Source organism: Lipotes vexillifer, unplaced genomic scaffold, assembly GCF_000442215.2.
Source record: "Lipotes vexillifer unplaced genomic scaffold, Lipotes_vexillifer_v1.1 scaffold385, whole genome shotgun sequence".
Classification (NCBI taxonomy): Eukaryota; Metazoa; Chordata; class Mammalia; order Artiodactyla; family Lipotidae; genus Lipotes; species Lipotes vexillifer.
The window spans coordinates 1,480,055-1,496,722 of record NW_006792323.1 but is presented as its reverse complement, the minus strand read 5'-3'; the positions used below and the strand labels follow the sequence as shown (position 1 = coordinate 1,496,722).

Here is a 16,668-nt window from a genome sequence, read left to right as displayed (position 1 = left end):
GATGGACACTTAGGTTGTTTCCATGTCCTGGCTATTGTAAATAGAGCTGCAGTGAACATTTTGGTACATGACTCTTTCTGAATTCTGGTTTTCTCAGGGTATATACCTAGTAGTGGGATTGCTGGGTCATATGGTAGTTCTATTTGTAGTTTTTTAAGGAACCTCCATACTGTTCTCCATAGTGGCTGAACCAATTCACATTCCCACCAGCAGTGCAAGAGTGTTCCCTTTTCTCCACACCCTCTCCAGCATTTATTGTTTCTAGATTTTTTGATGATGGCCATTGTGACTGGTGTCAGATGATATCTCATTGTAGTTTTGATTTGCATTTCTCTAATGATTAATGATGTTGAGCATTCTTTCGTGTATTTGTTGGCAGTCTGTATATCTTCTTTGGAGAACTGTCTATTTAGGTCTTCTGCCCATTTTTGGATTGGGTTGTTTGTTTCTTTGTTATAGAGCTGCATGAGCTGCTTGTAAATTTTGGAAATTAATCCTTTGTTAGTTGCTTCATTTGCAAATCTTTTCTCCCATTCTGAGGGCTGTCTTGTCTATTTTTTATTTTATTAACTTCATTTTATTTTATCTTATTTTATTTTATCTTCTTTCTTTCTTTCTTTCCTTCCTTCCTTCCTCCCTCCCTACCTGCCTCTCCCCCCTTCCTCCCTCTCCCCCTCCCTCCCTTCTTTCTTCCTTCCTTCCTTCCTTCCGACCTTCCTTCCTTCCTTTCTTTCTTTCATCTTCCTTCCTTCCTTCCTTCCTTCCGACCTTCCTTCCTTTCTTTGTTTCTTTTTTTCTTTCGTTCTTTCTAGTTTTTCTCCCTTTTATTCTAAGCCATGTGGATGAAAGGCTCTTGGTGCTACAGCCAGGAGTCAGTGCTGTGCCAGTGGACACTGGTCCACAAGAGACCTCCCAGCTCCACATAATATCAAACGGTGAAAATCTCCCAGAGATCTCCATCTCAACACCAGCACCCAGCTTCACTCAACGACCAGCAAGCTACAGTGCTGGACACCCTATGCCAAAAAAATTGCAAGACAGGAACACAACCCCACCCATTAACAGAGAGGCTGCCTAAAATCATAGTAAGTCCAAAGACACCCCAAAACCCACCACCAGACGTGGACCTGCCCACCAGAAAGACAAGATCCAGCCTCATCCACCAGAACACAGAACACTTCCACCAGGAAGCCTACACAACCCGCTGAACCAACTTTAGCCACTGGGGACAGACCCAAAAACAATGGGAACTACGAACCTGCAGCCTGCAAGAAGGAGACCCCAAACACAGTAAGTTAAGAAACATGAGAAGACAGAAAAACACACAGCAGATAAAGGAGCAAGATAAAAAGCCACCAGACCTAACAAATGAAGAGGAAATAGGCAGTCTACCTGAAAAAGAATTCAGAATAATGATAGTAAAGATGATCCAAAATCTTGGAAATAGAATGGACAAAATGCAAGAAGCAGTTAACAAGGACCTAGAAGAAATAAAGATGAAACAGACAATGATGAACAACACAATAAATGAAATGAAAAATACTCTAGATGGGATCAATAGCAGAATAAATGAGGCAGAAGAACGGATAAGTGACCTGGAAGATAAAATAGTGGAAATAACTACTGCAGAGCAGAATAAAGAAAAAAGAATGAAAAGAACTGAGGACAGTCTCAGAGACCTCTGGGACAACATTAAACGCACCAACATTCGAATTATAGGGGTTCCAGAAGAAGAAGAGAAAAAGAAAGGGACTGAGAAAATATTTGAAGAGATTATAGTTGAAAACTTCCCTAATATGGGAAAGGAAATCGTTAATCAAGTCCAGGAAGCACAGAGAGTCCCATACAGGATAAATTCAAGGAGAAATACGCCAAGACACATATTAATCAAACTGTCAAAAACTAAATACAAAGAAAGCATATTAAAAGCAGCAAGGGAAAAACAACAAATAACACACAAGGGAATCCCCATAAGGTTAACAGCTGATCTCTCAGCAGAAACTCTACAAGCCAGAAGGGAGTGGCAGGACATACTGAAAGTGATGAAGGAGAAAAACCTGCAACCAAGATTACTCTACCCAGCAAAAGGATCTCATTCAGATTTGATGGAGAAATTAAAACCTTTACAGACAAGCAAAAGCTGAGAGAGTTGAGCACCACCAAACCAGCTTTACAACAAATTCTAAAGGAACTTCTCTAGGCAAGAAACATAAAAGAAGGAAAAGACCTACAATAACGAACCCAAAACAATTAAAATGGGAATAGGAACATACATATCGATAATTACCTTAAATGTAAATGGACTAAATGCTCCCACCAAAAGACACAGATTGGCTGAATGGATACAAAAACAAGACCCATATATATGCTGTCTACAAGAGACCCACTTCAGACCTAGAGACACAGACAGACTGAAAATAAGGGGATGGAAAAAGATATTCCATGCAAATGGAAACCAAAAGAAAGCTGGAGTAGCAATTCTCATATCAGACAAAATAGACTTTAAAATAAAGACTATTAGAAGAGACAAAGAAGGACACTACATAATGATCAAGGGATCGATCCAAGAAGAAGATATAACAATTGTAAATATTTATGCACCCAACATAGGAGCACCTCAATACATAAGGCAAAAACTAGCAGCCATAAAAGGGGAAATCGACAGTAACACATTCATAGTAGGGGACTTCAACACCCCACTTTCACCAATGGACAGATCATCCAAAATGAAAATAAATAAGGAAACACAAGCTTTAAATGATACATTAAACAAGATGGACTTAAATGATATTTATAGGACATTCCATCCAAAAACAACAGAATACACTTTTTTTTTCAAGTGCTCATGGAACATTCTCCAGGATAGATCATATCTTGGGTCACAAATCAAGCCTTGGTAAATTTAAGAAAATTGAAATTGTATCAAGTATCTTTTCCGATCAAAATGCTATGAGACTAGATATCAATTACAGGAAAAGGTTTTAAAAAATACAAACACATGGAGGCTAAACAATACACTACTTAATAACGAAGTGATCACTGAAGAAATCAAAGAGGAAATCAAAAAATACCTAGAAACAAATGACAATGGAGACACGATGACCCAAAACCTATGGGATGCAGCAAAAGCAGTTCTAAGAGGGAAGTTTATAGCAATACAAGCCTACCTCAAGAAACAGGAAACATCTCAAATAAACAACCTAACCTTGCACCTAAAGCAATTAGAGAAAGAAGAACAAAACAACCCCAAAGTTATCAGATGGAAAGAAATCATAAAAATCAGATCAGAAATAAATGAAAAAGAAATTAAGGAAACTATAGCAAAGATCAATAAAACTAAAAGCTGGTTCTTTGAGAAGATAAACAAAATTGATAAACCATTAGCCAGACTCATCAAGAAAAAAAGGGAGAAGACTCAAATCAATAGAATCAGAAATGAAAAAGGAGAAGTAACAACTGACACTGCAGAAATACAAAAGATCATGAGAGATTACTACAAGCAACTCTATGCCAATAAAATGGACAACCTGGAAGAAATGGACAAATTCTTAGAAATGCACAACCTGCCAAGACTGAATCAGGAAGAAATAGAAAATATGAACAGACCAATCACAAGCACTGAAATTGAAACTGTGATTAAAAATCTTCCAACAAACAAAAGCCCAGGACCAGATGGCTTCACAGGCGAATTCTATCAAACATTTAGAGAAGAGCTAACACCTATTCTTCTCAAACTCTTCCAAAATATAGCAGAGGGAGGAACACTCCCAAACTCATTCTACGAGGCCACCATCACCCTGATACCAAAACCTGACAAGGATGTCACAAAGAAAGAAAGCTACAGGCCAATATCACTGATGAACATAGATGCAAAAATCCTCAACAAAATACTAACAAACAGAATCCAACAGCACATTAAAAGGATCATACGCCATGATCAAGTTGGGTTATTCCAGGAATGCAAGGATTCTTCAATATATGCAAATCAATCAACGTGATTCACCATATTAACAAATTGAAAGAGAAAACCACATGATCATCTCAATAGATGCAGAGAAAGCTTTTGACAAAATTCAACACCCATTTATGATAAAAACCCTGCAGAAAGTAGGCATAGAGGGAACTTTCCTCAACATAATAAAGGCCATATATGACAAACCCACAGCCAACATCGTCCTCAGTGGTGCAAAACTGAAAACATTTCCACTAAGATCAGGAACAAGACAAGGTTGCCCACTCTCCCCACTCTTATTCAAAATAGTTTTGGAAGTTTTAGCCACAGCATCAGAGAAGAAAAGGAAATTAAAGGAATTCAAATTGGAAAAGAAGTAAAGCTGTCACTGTTTGCAGATGACATGATACTATACATAGAGAATCCTAAAGATGCTACCAGAAAACTACTAGAGCTAATCAGTGAATTTGGTAAAGTAGCAGGATACAAAATTAATGCACAGAAATCTGTGGCATTCCTATACACTAATGATGAAAAATCTGAAAGTGAAATCAAGAAAACACTCCCATTTACCATTGCAACAAAAAGAATAAAATATCTAGGAATAAACCTACTTAAGGAGACAAAAGAGCTGTATGCAGAAAATTATAAGACCCTGATGCAAGAAATTAAAGATGATACAAATAGATGGAGAGATATACCATGTTCTTGGATTGGAAGAATCAACATTGTGAAAATGTCTGTACTACCCCAAGCAATCTACAGATTCAATGCAATCCCTATCAAACTACCACTGGCATTTTTCACAGAGATAGAACAAAAAATTTCACAATTTGTATGGAAACACAAAAGACCCCAAATAGCGAAAGCAATCTTGAGAACGAAAAATGGAGCTGGAGGAATCAGGCTCCCTGACTTCAGACTGTAATACAAAGCTACAGTAATCAAGACAGTGTGGTACTGGTACAAAAACAGAAAGATTGATCAATGGAACAGGATAGAAAGCCCAGAGATAAACCCACACACATATGGTCACCTTATCTTTGATAAAGGAGGCAGAAATGTACAGTGGAGAAAGGACAGCCTCTTCAATAAGTGGTGCTGGGAAAACTGGACAGGTATGAGATTAGATCACTCCCTAACACCATACACAAAAATAAGCTCAAAATGGATTAAAGACCTAAATATAAGACCAGAAACTATCAAACTCTTAGAGGAAAACATAGGCAGAACGCTCTATGACATAAATCACAGCAAGATCTTTTTTGACCCACTTCCTAGAGAAATGGAAGTAAAAAGAAAAATAATTGGGACCTAATGAAACTTCAAAGCTTTTGCACAGCAAAGGATACCATAAACAAGACCAAAAGACAGCCCTCAGAATGGGAGAAAAGATTTGCAAATGAAGCAACTGACAAAGATTTAATCTCCAAAATTTATAAGTAGCTCAGGCAGCTCAATAACGAAAAGACCAACAACCCAATCCAAAAATGGGCAGAAGACCTAAATAGACATTTCTCCAAAGAAGATATACAGACTGCCAACAAACACATGAAAGAATGCTCAACATCATTAGAGAAATGCAAATCAAAACTACAATGAGATATCATCTGACCCCAGTCAATGGCCATCATCAAAAAATCTAGAAACAATAAATGCTGGAGAGGGTGTGGAGAAAAGGGAACACTCTTGCACTGCTGGTGGGAATGTGAATTGGTACAGCCACTATGGAGAACAGTATGGAGGTTCCTTAAAAAACTACAAATAGAACTACCATATGACCCAGCAATCCCACTACTAGGTATATACCCTGAGGAAACCAGAATTCAGAAAGAGTCATGTACCAAAATGTTCATTGCAGCTCATTTACAATAGCCCGGAGATGGAAACAACCTAAGTGTCCATCATTGGATGAATGGATAAAGAAGATGTGGTACATATATACAATGGAATATTACTCAGCCATAAAAGGAAACGAAATTGAGCTATTTGTAATGAGGTGGATGGACCTAGAGTCTGTCATACAGAGTGAAGTCAGAATGAGAAAGACAAATACCATATGCTAACACATATATATGGAATTTAAGGGGAAAAAAATGTCATGAAGAACCTAGGGGTAAGATGGGAATAAAGACACAGACCTACTAGAGAATGGACTTGAGGATATGGGGAGGGGAAAGGGTAAGCCGTGACAAAGCGAGAGAGAGGCATGGACATATATACACTACCAAATGTAAATAGTGGGAAGCAGCCGCATAGCACAGGGAGATCAGCTCGGTGCTTTGTGACCACCTAGAGGGGTGGGATAGGGAGGGTGGGAGGGAGGGAGACGGAAGAGGGAAGAGATATTATATATGTATAATTGATTCATTTTGTTATAAAGCAGAAAATGTCACACCATTGTAAAGCAATTATACTCCAATAAAGATGTAAAAAAACAAAACAAAACAATATTTGATTTCCCACTAATTTCCTTTGCAAACTCCACACAGTTACTGGTTATGAACTGCATTGGGTGTGATTGAGAAGGGCCAAGAATGGAAGGTGGTTTCTTCCTTCAAAGAAAATAAATACATCTGGGAGAAAGACACAGGTATGGAAAATAGCCACAGCATAAAATCTAGAGGACAGTTAATTCCAAGACAGTGTTTAAGCGCTTACGTGTTTTTGTGAGGAGATAGCTGGATGACCTAGTGTGGAACAGTTCTGAGAACAAATGTTTGGTAAGAGAACATATATTTTACATGATAGGCAACATAAAGTAATTGTAGTTTCTAGACTCAAAAAAGAAGCATAATGAGAGATTCACGTGGAATAATGATGCGAGAAGACACAAGGCATGGGTTTCGTTTCTGAAGCTACTGCAGTGCATAAGCATAACTGTGGATCGAACAGAGAGAATTGTAGTCAGGGACTGGCAGTCCTTGATGACTGAATGCCAGGGGTAGAGCTGGTAACGGGAGGAGACAAAATACTGTACCTGAAATAACTTGAGATTTCTCTTCTGGGTTACTTCTGACACCTGGAGAAACTGAGCAAGGTTGTCAACTGAGGATGGGTGAGTTTGTTGGCAACTTGTATGGTGGAGAGTATTTGTAATCGAACCAGTGGGTTTAAGTCCCAGTCAACCATTTCCTAAGAATGTAGTAAACGGGGCTTCAGTTTCCTCAATTTTAAAAGGAACGAACAATACCTACATTATAAGATTGTTGCAAAAGATAGAAAGAAATAAAGAACATGACACATGTGTTGTTTGTTAGTCTCATTCAGTTTTTCATGTTAAGCTAGTTTACGTGCACATGTTTTCCTTGTTGTCAGCTGCAGAGAATGGTGGAGTTAGAGCCAGAGATGCTCTAAAGGCAGAGAGATGTTTCTGAAAATTTTGCGTGTAAGTCGCACTAACAGATTTTCAGAAGGACTAGAAATAGTTTTTCAAATGGCCTACAAACCAACTGTTGTCATCAGTAATAAAAATGCAAGATTATAGGATGCACTCATGTACTAAATTTCCATTTGTGAGAACTCTTCCTGGGATTATGCATTCTAAAGAGGAAGAGAGCTAGTGAATGCTCAGATATATTTAATTCCTAGCATTTCTGAAATAGAAACGTTTAAGCTTTCCTTTTATGAGAAAAGGAATGCTGTGACTCAGTGGGAGGCTTATTATTAACATGTTGTAAAATCTTAGAAATATGGTACTTTATGACTTTTGAGGTGCAAAGCGGGAGTTTTTCCTACTATTCATTTGTAAATACACAGGCTAATTTTCTGTAAATGAAAGTTTGTCTACCTTTAGGTAAGACAGCTAGGAAGGCCCCAAAGTGTGTTCAAAGTGATGGTTGAGTGAGGTTTAGGAAGTTTTGCTGCCCTTTCAAACCTCATTCATTCAACATCATCATCCCACCACCAGAAAAGGTGCAAGATAATTGCTAACAAGCAAGATAAGTAATCAAGTTGTAGAAATAGTTGATTGTCACCAGAGACAGGGAAAAAAAATTGCAGAGTTATAGCAAAAAATATTTGAGAAAAGTCTGCACAGAAAATGAAGTTAGTGGAAGAAGAAGATCAAAACTAAAGATCCGCAGGGGTACTTCAGACGCCGCAGGATACTGAGCGTAGTAATGGGCTCGAGGAGTGGCCACTCCAGGCTGATGCTGTGAAGCGAGAGGTTCAGGAGTGTTTGTATGGCACTTCTCCAAGGGCAGGAGCTGATGGCCCTGGCGGCAACTTCTGTAAGCCTTTGAGGGCTTCAGGGGCTGACTTTCACATCAGTCTGTGCTCAAGACTATGGCTGGTCTGCTCAACACATTCATTCATTCATTCATTTATGGCTGCGTTGGGTCTTTGTTGCTGCGCGCGGGCTTGCTCTAGCTGCGGCGGGCGGGGGCTGCTCTTCATTGCGGTGCGCGGGCTTCTCATTGCGGTGGCTTTTCTTGTTGCGGAGCACGGGCTCTAGGCACGTGGGCTTCAGTAGTTGTGGCACATGGACTCAGTAGTTGTGGCTCGTGGGCTCTGGAGCGCAGGCTCAGTAGTTGTGGTGCACGAGCTTAGTTGCTCTGCGGCGTGTGGGATCTTCCCGGACCAGGGCTCGAACCCGTGTCCACCTGCATTGGCAGGCGGATTCTTAATCACTGTGCCACCAGGGAAGTCCTGCTCAGCACATTTAAAAAGAGGAAGCTGGGATTTGGGTACCTGGATGTTATTGCCATTTTTCAAATTTTTATTTGCAATATACGTTGAGTGAGAAAAACATAAATGATAATGTGAGGTCCATAGATGTTGTACAAAGATAGAACATTGTTCGTTAGAAACTAGAGAGGAAAATCTAAGCTATACAAAGCCTGTAGCAGAGAAGCTGCTTTGACCCTTTGAAACATGTCTCAAAATAATGAGCTATATCAGAACAGCTCATGTAAGTTTTATAAGAATTTTTTAGTGTGAAAAAGGGAAGAAAAATTAGAAAATTAAGCCCAGTGAAAGACTTTGATTATGTAGAAATCTGGAAACTCTTGGGAAAAAATAGGCTAAGATCGCTCAAGCAGTTCTGCACCAGTGGGATATACCATCCTGGTGGTACTGATGTGTTTATCACCCTGTGGAATGTGTTGAGTGTCGTGAAAAGATGCCTCATTTACCTGTAACTAGCTTTGGTAAAGGTAGGATTGTTCACTGTTTAAGTGGTAAGAAAGAGCGGCACGCTTATGATGTAGTGTGTTATAGAAGCCAGGGATGTAAACATTTCACTGTGCCCAGGGCAGCCCTCACAGCAAAGGCCAAAGGTTAGTATTGCCAAGGTTTAGAAACCCTGATCTGATACACGGAATAAAAGAGTAAGGCCTCTGTATCTCTTTGTGTTTCTCAGTTATTTGTGGTTTTCAAATGACCTGCCATAAAGAACAGTATTTTTAATTTCCAATCCTTTGTGGACCTATAACTTTTGTAAAATGCTATGAAAATTTCATGGCAGTGTCAAATTGCTGTAATAATTACTGAATACTTTCAATTTCTGTACTCCTCATGGATGAAAAGCAAAGTGTTTACAGATCAGCACCAATCTGGACATTTTAAGTAACACTATTTTGGAGCTTTTGTCTCTGAATATTCTGTAATAAACTTGTGTAATTTTTGAAATTAAAGAAAAGAAGTCTAAAAAAGTTTTGTGTAGTATTTATGACAGTTTGGCAACAGGAACTGCTTGATGGAAAACAAATGTGAAATTTGTTGAAACTTCCACAGTTAACAATCCCTGTTTTGGTTTTTATATCACCGTATCTAGAGAACATGTGTAAGTTTAGGACAAAGGTGTTTGGTCATTTGCCAGCCCTTGGCCACCCCATCATCCCAGACCCCAGGCTGATAGCCTCAGCACTGCTTCTGTGGACCCCTGAGACAGCCTCAGTCTTTCTTAATGCCATACTGATGGAAGCCACTACCATTTTAAGGGTGTCAGTATCAGATATGAAACCTACTTATCATCCTGAATTAAGTTCAGAAGGCCTTTTGAGTATAATACCTTGATTGTCTTTAACCTTTTATTTTCTTTCTGATTTTTCTTTTTACAGCCTTTCTGATTTATCAACGTTATTACAAATCTCAAATCAAAGATTTTTCATGTGCTGGTCTCATCTCATGTGTACTATTCAAAATCTTAATCATGGTAAAAGAAATTCATATCTTCATTGTATTTTATTACCATAGTTGCTGTGACAAAAGTATATCTTTAGCTGAAACAGAAATTATAGTAAAAACAACCATTGGTCTAGGGAAGAAAGGTATACCTTTAAGGTATACCTTAAAGGTATACCTAGGTTCATGTTTGTCAGAAGTAAAGTCTTTGAGGAGCTGTGATTCATTTGTCTATAGCTTGTTAGTTTCTTTTATTCATTCGTTTCACAAATATTTGTTAACCACCTTCTACATGTCCATCAGGCGCTATTCTCGATGACTGAGATCCATCAGAAGAAAACAGGCAAAACCTTCTGCCCCTGTCTGGAACTTGCATGGAATTTTTTCTTAGCAGCCTAAACACTCATAAAGCTCTCTAGTTTTAACAGCACAGAAATAGAATGTCGCATGGGTTTCCCTTTTGTAAGCATTGATATTATCAGCTGTGAAGTTAAACAATAATGTTGCAGTAAGTGTGTACAAGGTAAGAATCACAAAATCAGTCTGTCTTTCTAGACTGTGCATCCTCTTTCTTTAAAGCTGGGATCTCTACTACCTTGTAGGCGTATAGCCAGTATAAAATGTGAAAAAGAATGCAAAAGCATGGTGAAAAATGTAAATTGTTATATATAATCAGGCTTTTTTTTTTTTAATCAGAAACCCTAATGATGAAAAATATAGATCTATCCGGATTGGAAACACAACTTTTTCTACTAGACTCTTGCCTGTCAGAGGAGCTGTTGAATGTTTATTTGAAATGGGCTTTGAAGAGGTAAGTATGTTCACGGTTTCTTCTCTGCAGTTCATGTACAGAGCATTCATTATAATGTTGATAATTTCTAATAAGAATATTTTTATTGATTGATTCATTTTGGAAAACTGTGGAACTCGTTATTTCTTCACTTACTCTACATTGAAAAGTCACAGTCAATATGCTTTAAATTCACAGTAAAATATAACAACTCTCCCACAGGGAGAATTCTTACAATCTCAGTCCTTTAGAATAGGGAGGTCAGGCATGCAACCTGACTAAATTGTGGTTCTCTTTAGACTTTTAGCAAAAACCCGCTATGTGAGCAAACATGAATTGCTGATGGGGGTCCAACCACCTGTCTCCAGTAAGAAATGAGAAGAGTAAAAACAGAAAAGTTGAGTTTAGTTGCCACGCATAAGGGTTCCCTTCTGTGACAGGAGAAAAGAATCTCAGTGGGTTTTTTTGTGTTTAGGTCAAAAGAAAAGCTTGGTGTTTCCATGGTGTGGAATCTTGTGGCATAGTTTAATTTTATGACACAATGAAAGTAGCTTTCAAGATGATGAGTTTTCTTTATGCATATATGCTTAACCATTTCTAGTTTATGGAATACTGAGAGAGGTCCAGCCAGGTTCTAAAGGCCAAGCAGTCAGTAGCAGTCAACTGGCAAGACCGTAGCAGCTGTTGCTGAGTTGCTCTGGGATGTACTTTCCTCCCCGCCTCTCTGCTTCCCTCCCCTGATTCTGTTTCAGGCCTTGGGAATATAGTGGTGAACTAGTTAGATAAGAGCTCCCATCTCACATGGAGCTTGCATTCCTGTAGGTTAGACAGACAGTAGGTGTGAAAACAAAGATGAGCACAAAGAAGAAAATAAGGCACGAAAAGAACATCATAAGCAACTGTAGTGATGGGCTGCTGTGTAAGGACGAGCGCTCAGGGGAGGCCCCTGAGGAGATCATGTTTGAGCTGGGACCTGAGTGCTGAGAAGCAATTCAAATACCTGACGTTCTCAGGTGAGGGTTTTTCAGGCACAAAGATCCACATGTGTGGAGGATCTCTAGCAGGAGTAGCCTTGGCATAGAAAGTGGCCACAGAGGCAGGCCTGGGGTTTGGGGAACTGTGGTAAAGATTGGACTTTATGACGAGTGGGATGGGAAGCCATTGAAAGGTTTTAAGCAGGGAAGAGTATTTTTGAAGATTGCTCTAGCTGTTGTAAAGAGAATATTCTGGATGTTCTGGATGGGGGCAAGGGGTAAAGCAGGGAGGCCAGTTATAAAGCTTATCACGTTAGTCTCAATGAGAAATGGTAGTGGTTTGTCTAGACTCCATGAGGACAGGCTTTGTGTCTGTGTTGCTCCCTGTGTGCTGGCTGCTAGGAAAGGAGCAGAGCAGGTTGGCACCCAGTAAATATTTGTGGAATTAAAGACCGACAGCAGTGGAGATGGCGGAGTAGTGGGATCCAGGATTTCTTTTTGAAGCAGTCTGTGGGACTTGCCGATGAACTAGGTGTGGGATGTAAGGAAAAGGAAGGAATCAGGGTGACGTCTGGGTTTTGGTTTGAGCAACTGAGTGGATGGGAGTACCATTCATCGAGGTTGAAAAATCTTGGAGAGTAGCAGGTATCAGGGGAGAAAAAATGACCCGTCTTTTGGATAATTATAACTGGTATACTGTTAAATATTCAAGTAGAGGTGTCAAGGAGAGAGTTGGCTGTATGAGTCTTTGATGATTCAAAAGGAGAGGGCAGGGTGGAGTATAAATTATGGTGTCATCTGCTCGTAGTTGCTCACAGACATCTGAACCTAAAGAATTTAAAACTATAGATGGGGCAAATTGAGAACATTGATGAATTTGTTCAAGGAAATGCAGATTTTTGAGAGTCAAATGACAGGAAAATTAAGTAAATGACAACTGGAGACGGTTGAAGTGTTTCAGTTTCTCATTGTTTCTCATTGTTTCTCAAGTGTCACAGATTCAGTGGAATCATATTTATCTTTCATTCAGCAAATACTTGAGTGCCAGGAGGGATGACCAACCGTGCTCTAGTTTGCCAGGGACTGTCCTGGTTTTAGCAGTGGAAGTCCAGCCCCGCAGAAAACCCCTCAGTCCCAGGCAAACTTGTAAGTTGGTCACGCCAGTGCCAGGTAACAAGCCAGACTGAGACTTGCAGTAGTGTTTGATGCAAGTAGAGTCACAATTTCAGAAAAGATGATCATGCTTTAAGACTAATTTATACTTAGAGTTTCTGGCTGGCTTTGGACTTCACACGGTAGGAAGTAAATGTTTTATCAGTGTTAGCCAACGGAGCTGAGACTGAACTCTACCACCAGAAAGAAACTTGGTGGGCTTTGAGATGAAGTAGGAATCCAAGACCTATCCTGAAATTTTCAGTTGCACATTAAAATCCTGGACACCTTTGCGCCCACTTGTCCCTGAGGCTGCATTCTTGTTTATGAAAATTCTGAGGAGGAGGTTGAGAAAGATTGGGATTCAAATGGTCGTGTGACCCATCAGGCTGCCTTAGTGGAGTAGTTCTTGCTGGGAGCTGCACCCACCCTCGCGGAGGATGGGGCATCGAGGGCCGTAGTTTTGGTTGTCTTGGTGACTGGAAGATGTCACCAGCGTTTAGCGAGCAGGGATGGGGTTGACGCACATCTGGCAGTGAGAATTGTCTCACCAAGAGTGCGTTGAGAAACATAGATTTTGTTAAATACTAGAATCCTCGTTGGTTTCTTAAAATGTTTTTGGGTCTAGTGCATTAAGCCTGTAGTTTTGTCCTTTTATGAAAATACAGTGCTGTCGATTAAACTTTTTCGTACAGACACTTCAGTCATAATCATACATTCTTTTAGGACTGGTCCTGAAAAGATGGAAGGGAAGGGAGCAGCCTCTGTCTCACCGGGGCCCTCTCTGGGGTGTGGACCAGACAGACCCACATGGCTGTCAGGCTCTCCCGCCGCCGGCCACGGTGTCGTGTACCTTCCTCAGTGCCGCTCCATTCACAATGTGAGATCAGAGGCCTCCATGCTTGGTTTTAACCCAGGAGTCTGGTTTCTCTTCCCAGAGCTCATCATAGATAGGAAGTGGTTCCTTTCTCCTGTTGGAAAATTCACTGTGTTCCAATTTGTGCCAATCGTCGTGTATGTAATCATCACAACTGTAGAAATGCTTTTTGCTCAACCCTTCAAGCTATTTGTACAGGCTTGTGGGTTTTGATCTCTGTTCAGTCTCAGGTGGAATCAGTTATAGCGTAGCGATTAAGGTCATGCAGTTTGAATCCTTGCTCTGACGGCTGGTAGTGTCAGGCAGGTAGATTATTTAACTTCTCTGAGCCTTCATATTTCCATATGAAAAGCGGGGATAAACCCAATACCTACCTTTCAAGGTGGTTGTAAGAATTCTTCAGATAATGTGGGTAAAGTGCTTTTTAGCACAGTACCTAGAAACACATAAATGCAGTAAATGGTAGTAGTCTTTTTTACAGCTGTTTTGGGTAATACATGGAGATTGCTGGCCTCGTCCAGCTTTTTCAAAAGGATTCACGTGGAATTGATTTTCATGTCGTGGTGGAGTAATGTATTGGTCAGTTGATTCCTGTAGATCTGCCATCACCAGGGAAATAAGGTCATTCTCAGTTGTGGAGCTGAATTTAAATGCTCACAGTCTACAGGTTGGTCCACTGCGTATTGTAACAACTGTGTTATCTCATTTGCAGTTGGTGGAATTACTGTTTTAACATTGTTGCTTCTCAACACCTTAAACCTTGATGGAATATATTTTCATTTCACTTTTTTGTTTGTTTTGTAATTTACTATTTTACATTGTGAGCTTTGTTGTAATATTTATTGTACCTCAGAGCACTCTGATTATATTATGTGGATTCATTAAATGAATCACTTCTTAAAGAATCAGATTTTTATTGTTTGATGGTTTGTTTTTGTTTGGACCACCTTTGTATTACTAAATAGCAATAGTTTTTCCATAGTTTTGAATTGACCCTCAGGATGTAATTTTTGTTATCTTGGAAGAATTAGTGAACTCCATACACAGACTTCTAGTCATGTAGCTATTCTTAAAGACTTGAGTTTAGAAGATTCAAAGGTTGTTATATAACTTCTTACTGGTTTTATGTGACCAGTGATCATTCTGAATGGCTGTATCTATAGTATCATTATTTCATAGGGAATTTCATGGAGAATAGTTGTATCATATACTACTGCAGAGAAGATAGGAATGTTCATTTTTGCATCTCTTAGGAGGCTTTCTGACTCATTACAGTGTTTCTAAAAGATAAAGTATTTTTCTGAAGGTCTTTTGAATGAATAAAACAGGTTAAACATTTTATGCTAAGAAGGAGACATATTTTCTTAATTTTCTAGTATACCTTTGCCTGTATTTTTTTTTAAAAGTGCCAAAATGGTAAGAAAAGAGAAAGATTGTTAAAATATGATGTGTTCTGTAGTATTGGCTCCATTTTATATATACTGTGTAAGAATGAATGTCAGTATAAAGCAAAGGTTAAAATTTTCCCTAATTTTATAAATTCCAGGGAGAAACCCATCTTATCTTTCCTAAAAAAGCTTCAGTGGAGCAGCTGCAAAAAATTCGTGACCTGATTGCCATAGAGAGAAGTAGCAGATTGGATGGATCAGATAAGAGCCACAAAGCAGAATTATCTCAGCAACTTGCAGCCAGCACCCAGCTTCCTACAGCACAGCCTTCCAGTCCTAATGGGTTAACCCAGCATCCAGGGAACAGTGAAGGGCAGTCATCAAATCCACTGTCCGCTCCAATGGTAATATTAGAATTAAACCTTCCTTGACTGCTCCTTTCAAAGTGTTGATATAGCAAAAGCTTTAAAATAGGACTGTTCCAGAATTTATGTCTCAGTCATTCTTGGTTCTTATAGTTCTAATACGTTCAAATGTCCTGAGCTCTTTTAAAAAATTGTCAGATCTGTAACAAAAGTGGGGAAATGACTGTCTTTTATTTGGACTTTTAAATGTTACCTTGTGGCTTATTGTTTCTGAGGCAGCCAGGGTTTTATTTAATTTATTATTTGTAAGTGTACCTGTTGCCGTGGCACTTAAACCAGTTGCACGGATTAACGTATGTCTTTAACCTAGAAAAAGTAAAGGACTTGCTAGACAGATGTGTGGCCATCAAGTAAGATTTTCTCTATTGCTTTGAGACTTCTGATGTAATACCTGCTGCTGTCTACCATGGAATTATTAATTCCAACAACCTACCATTATCAGCACCTCAATTCAATAAAAAATCGGCTTCTTTAGGCTTAAGGTAAATAATCATTAATTTATTGATAGTGGTGCTAGCATATACATATATACTTCTGAAAAACTGAAGTCAAACTACTGATGTCTTACAGGCATTCTCGGTATACTTAAATGACCTTATTTAATGGGAAGTTATCCTGTTTACAAAAAAAAATCCCTTTTAATAAAGGTCCTTAAGCATTTTACTCCTAAATTTTCACTGTCAGAAAAATTGTCATGGCTTTTCTATAGTAATTGTATCAGTACGCAGCTTAAACTCATGTCCTCTTTTAATTTTGGTGAAACACCTGGTTGCTCTCCTCCATACGCTGGAACTCTACATCTACTTTAACGTCAGTTATTAAATCTACCCTTAATTTTCTCCAGCTGAATAATTGGAGAGCCTTTAACCTGACCTCCCTGGTAGTCAGATGATGGGCAGTCATTCCTTAGTGTAGGCTGGGGATACCCTAAGCTTGTCTTTAAAAAATAAAGAATTGAAGGTGGTAGGGGCTGGCAGGGAAAGA

General features: G+C 39.2%; 1 protein-coding gene across 2 annotated transcripts in view; it reads left to right on the top strand.

Moving 5' to 3' along the window:
* NGLY1 (N-glycanase 1) overlaps window positions 1-16,668 on the top strand; it is a 64,848-nt gene that overhangs the window by 4,469 nt on the left and 43,711 nt on the right. For both annotated transcript variants that reach the window (XM_007465493.1, XM_007465494.1), the window contains exons 2-3: window positions 10,775-10,889; window positions 15,418-15,663. In XM_007465493.1, coding sequence (XP_007465555.1) covers window positions 10,775-10,889; window positions 15,418-15,663 — 361 coding nt within the window. The remainder of the gene's footprint in view (window positions 1-10,774; window positions 10,890-15,417; window positions 15,664-16,668) is intronic.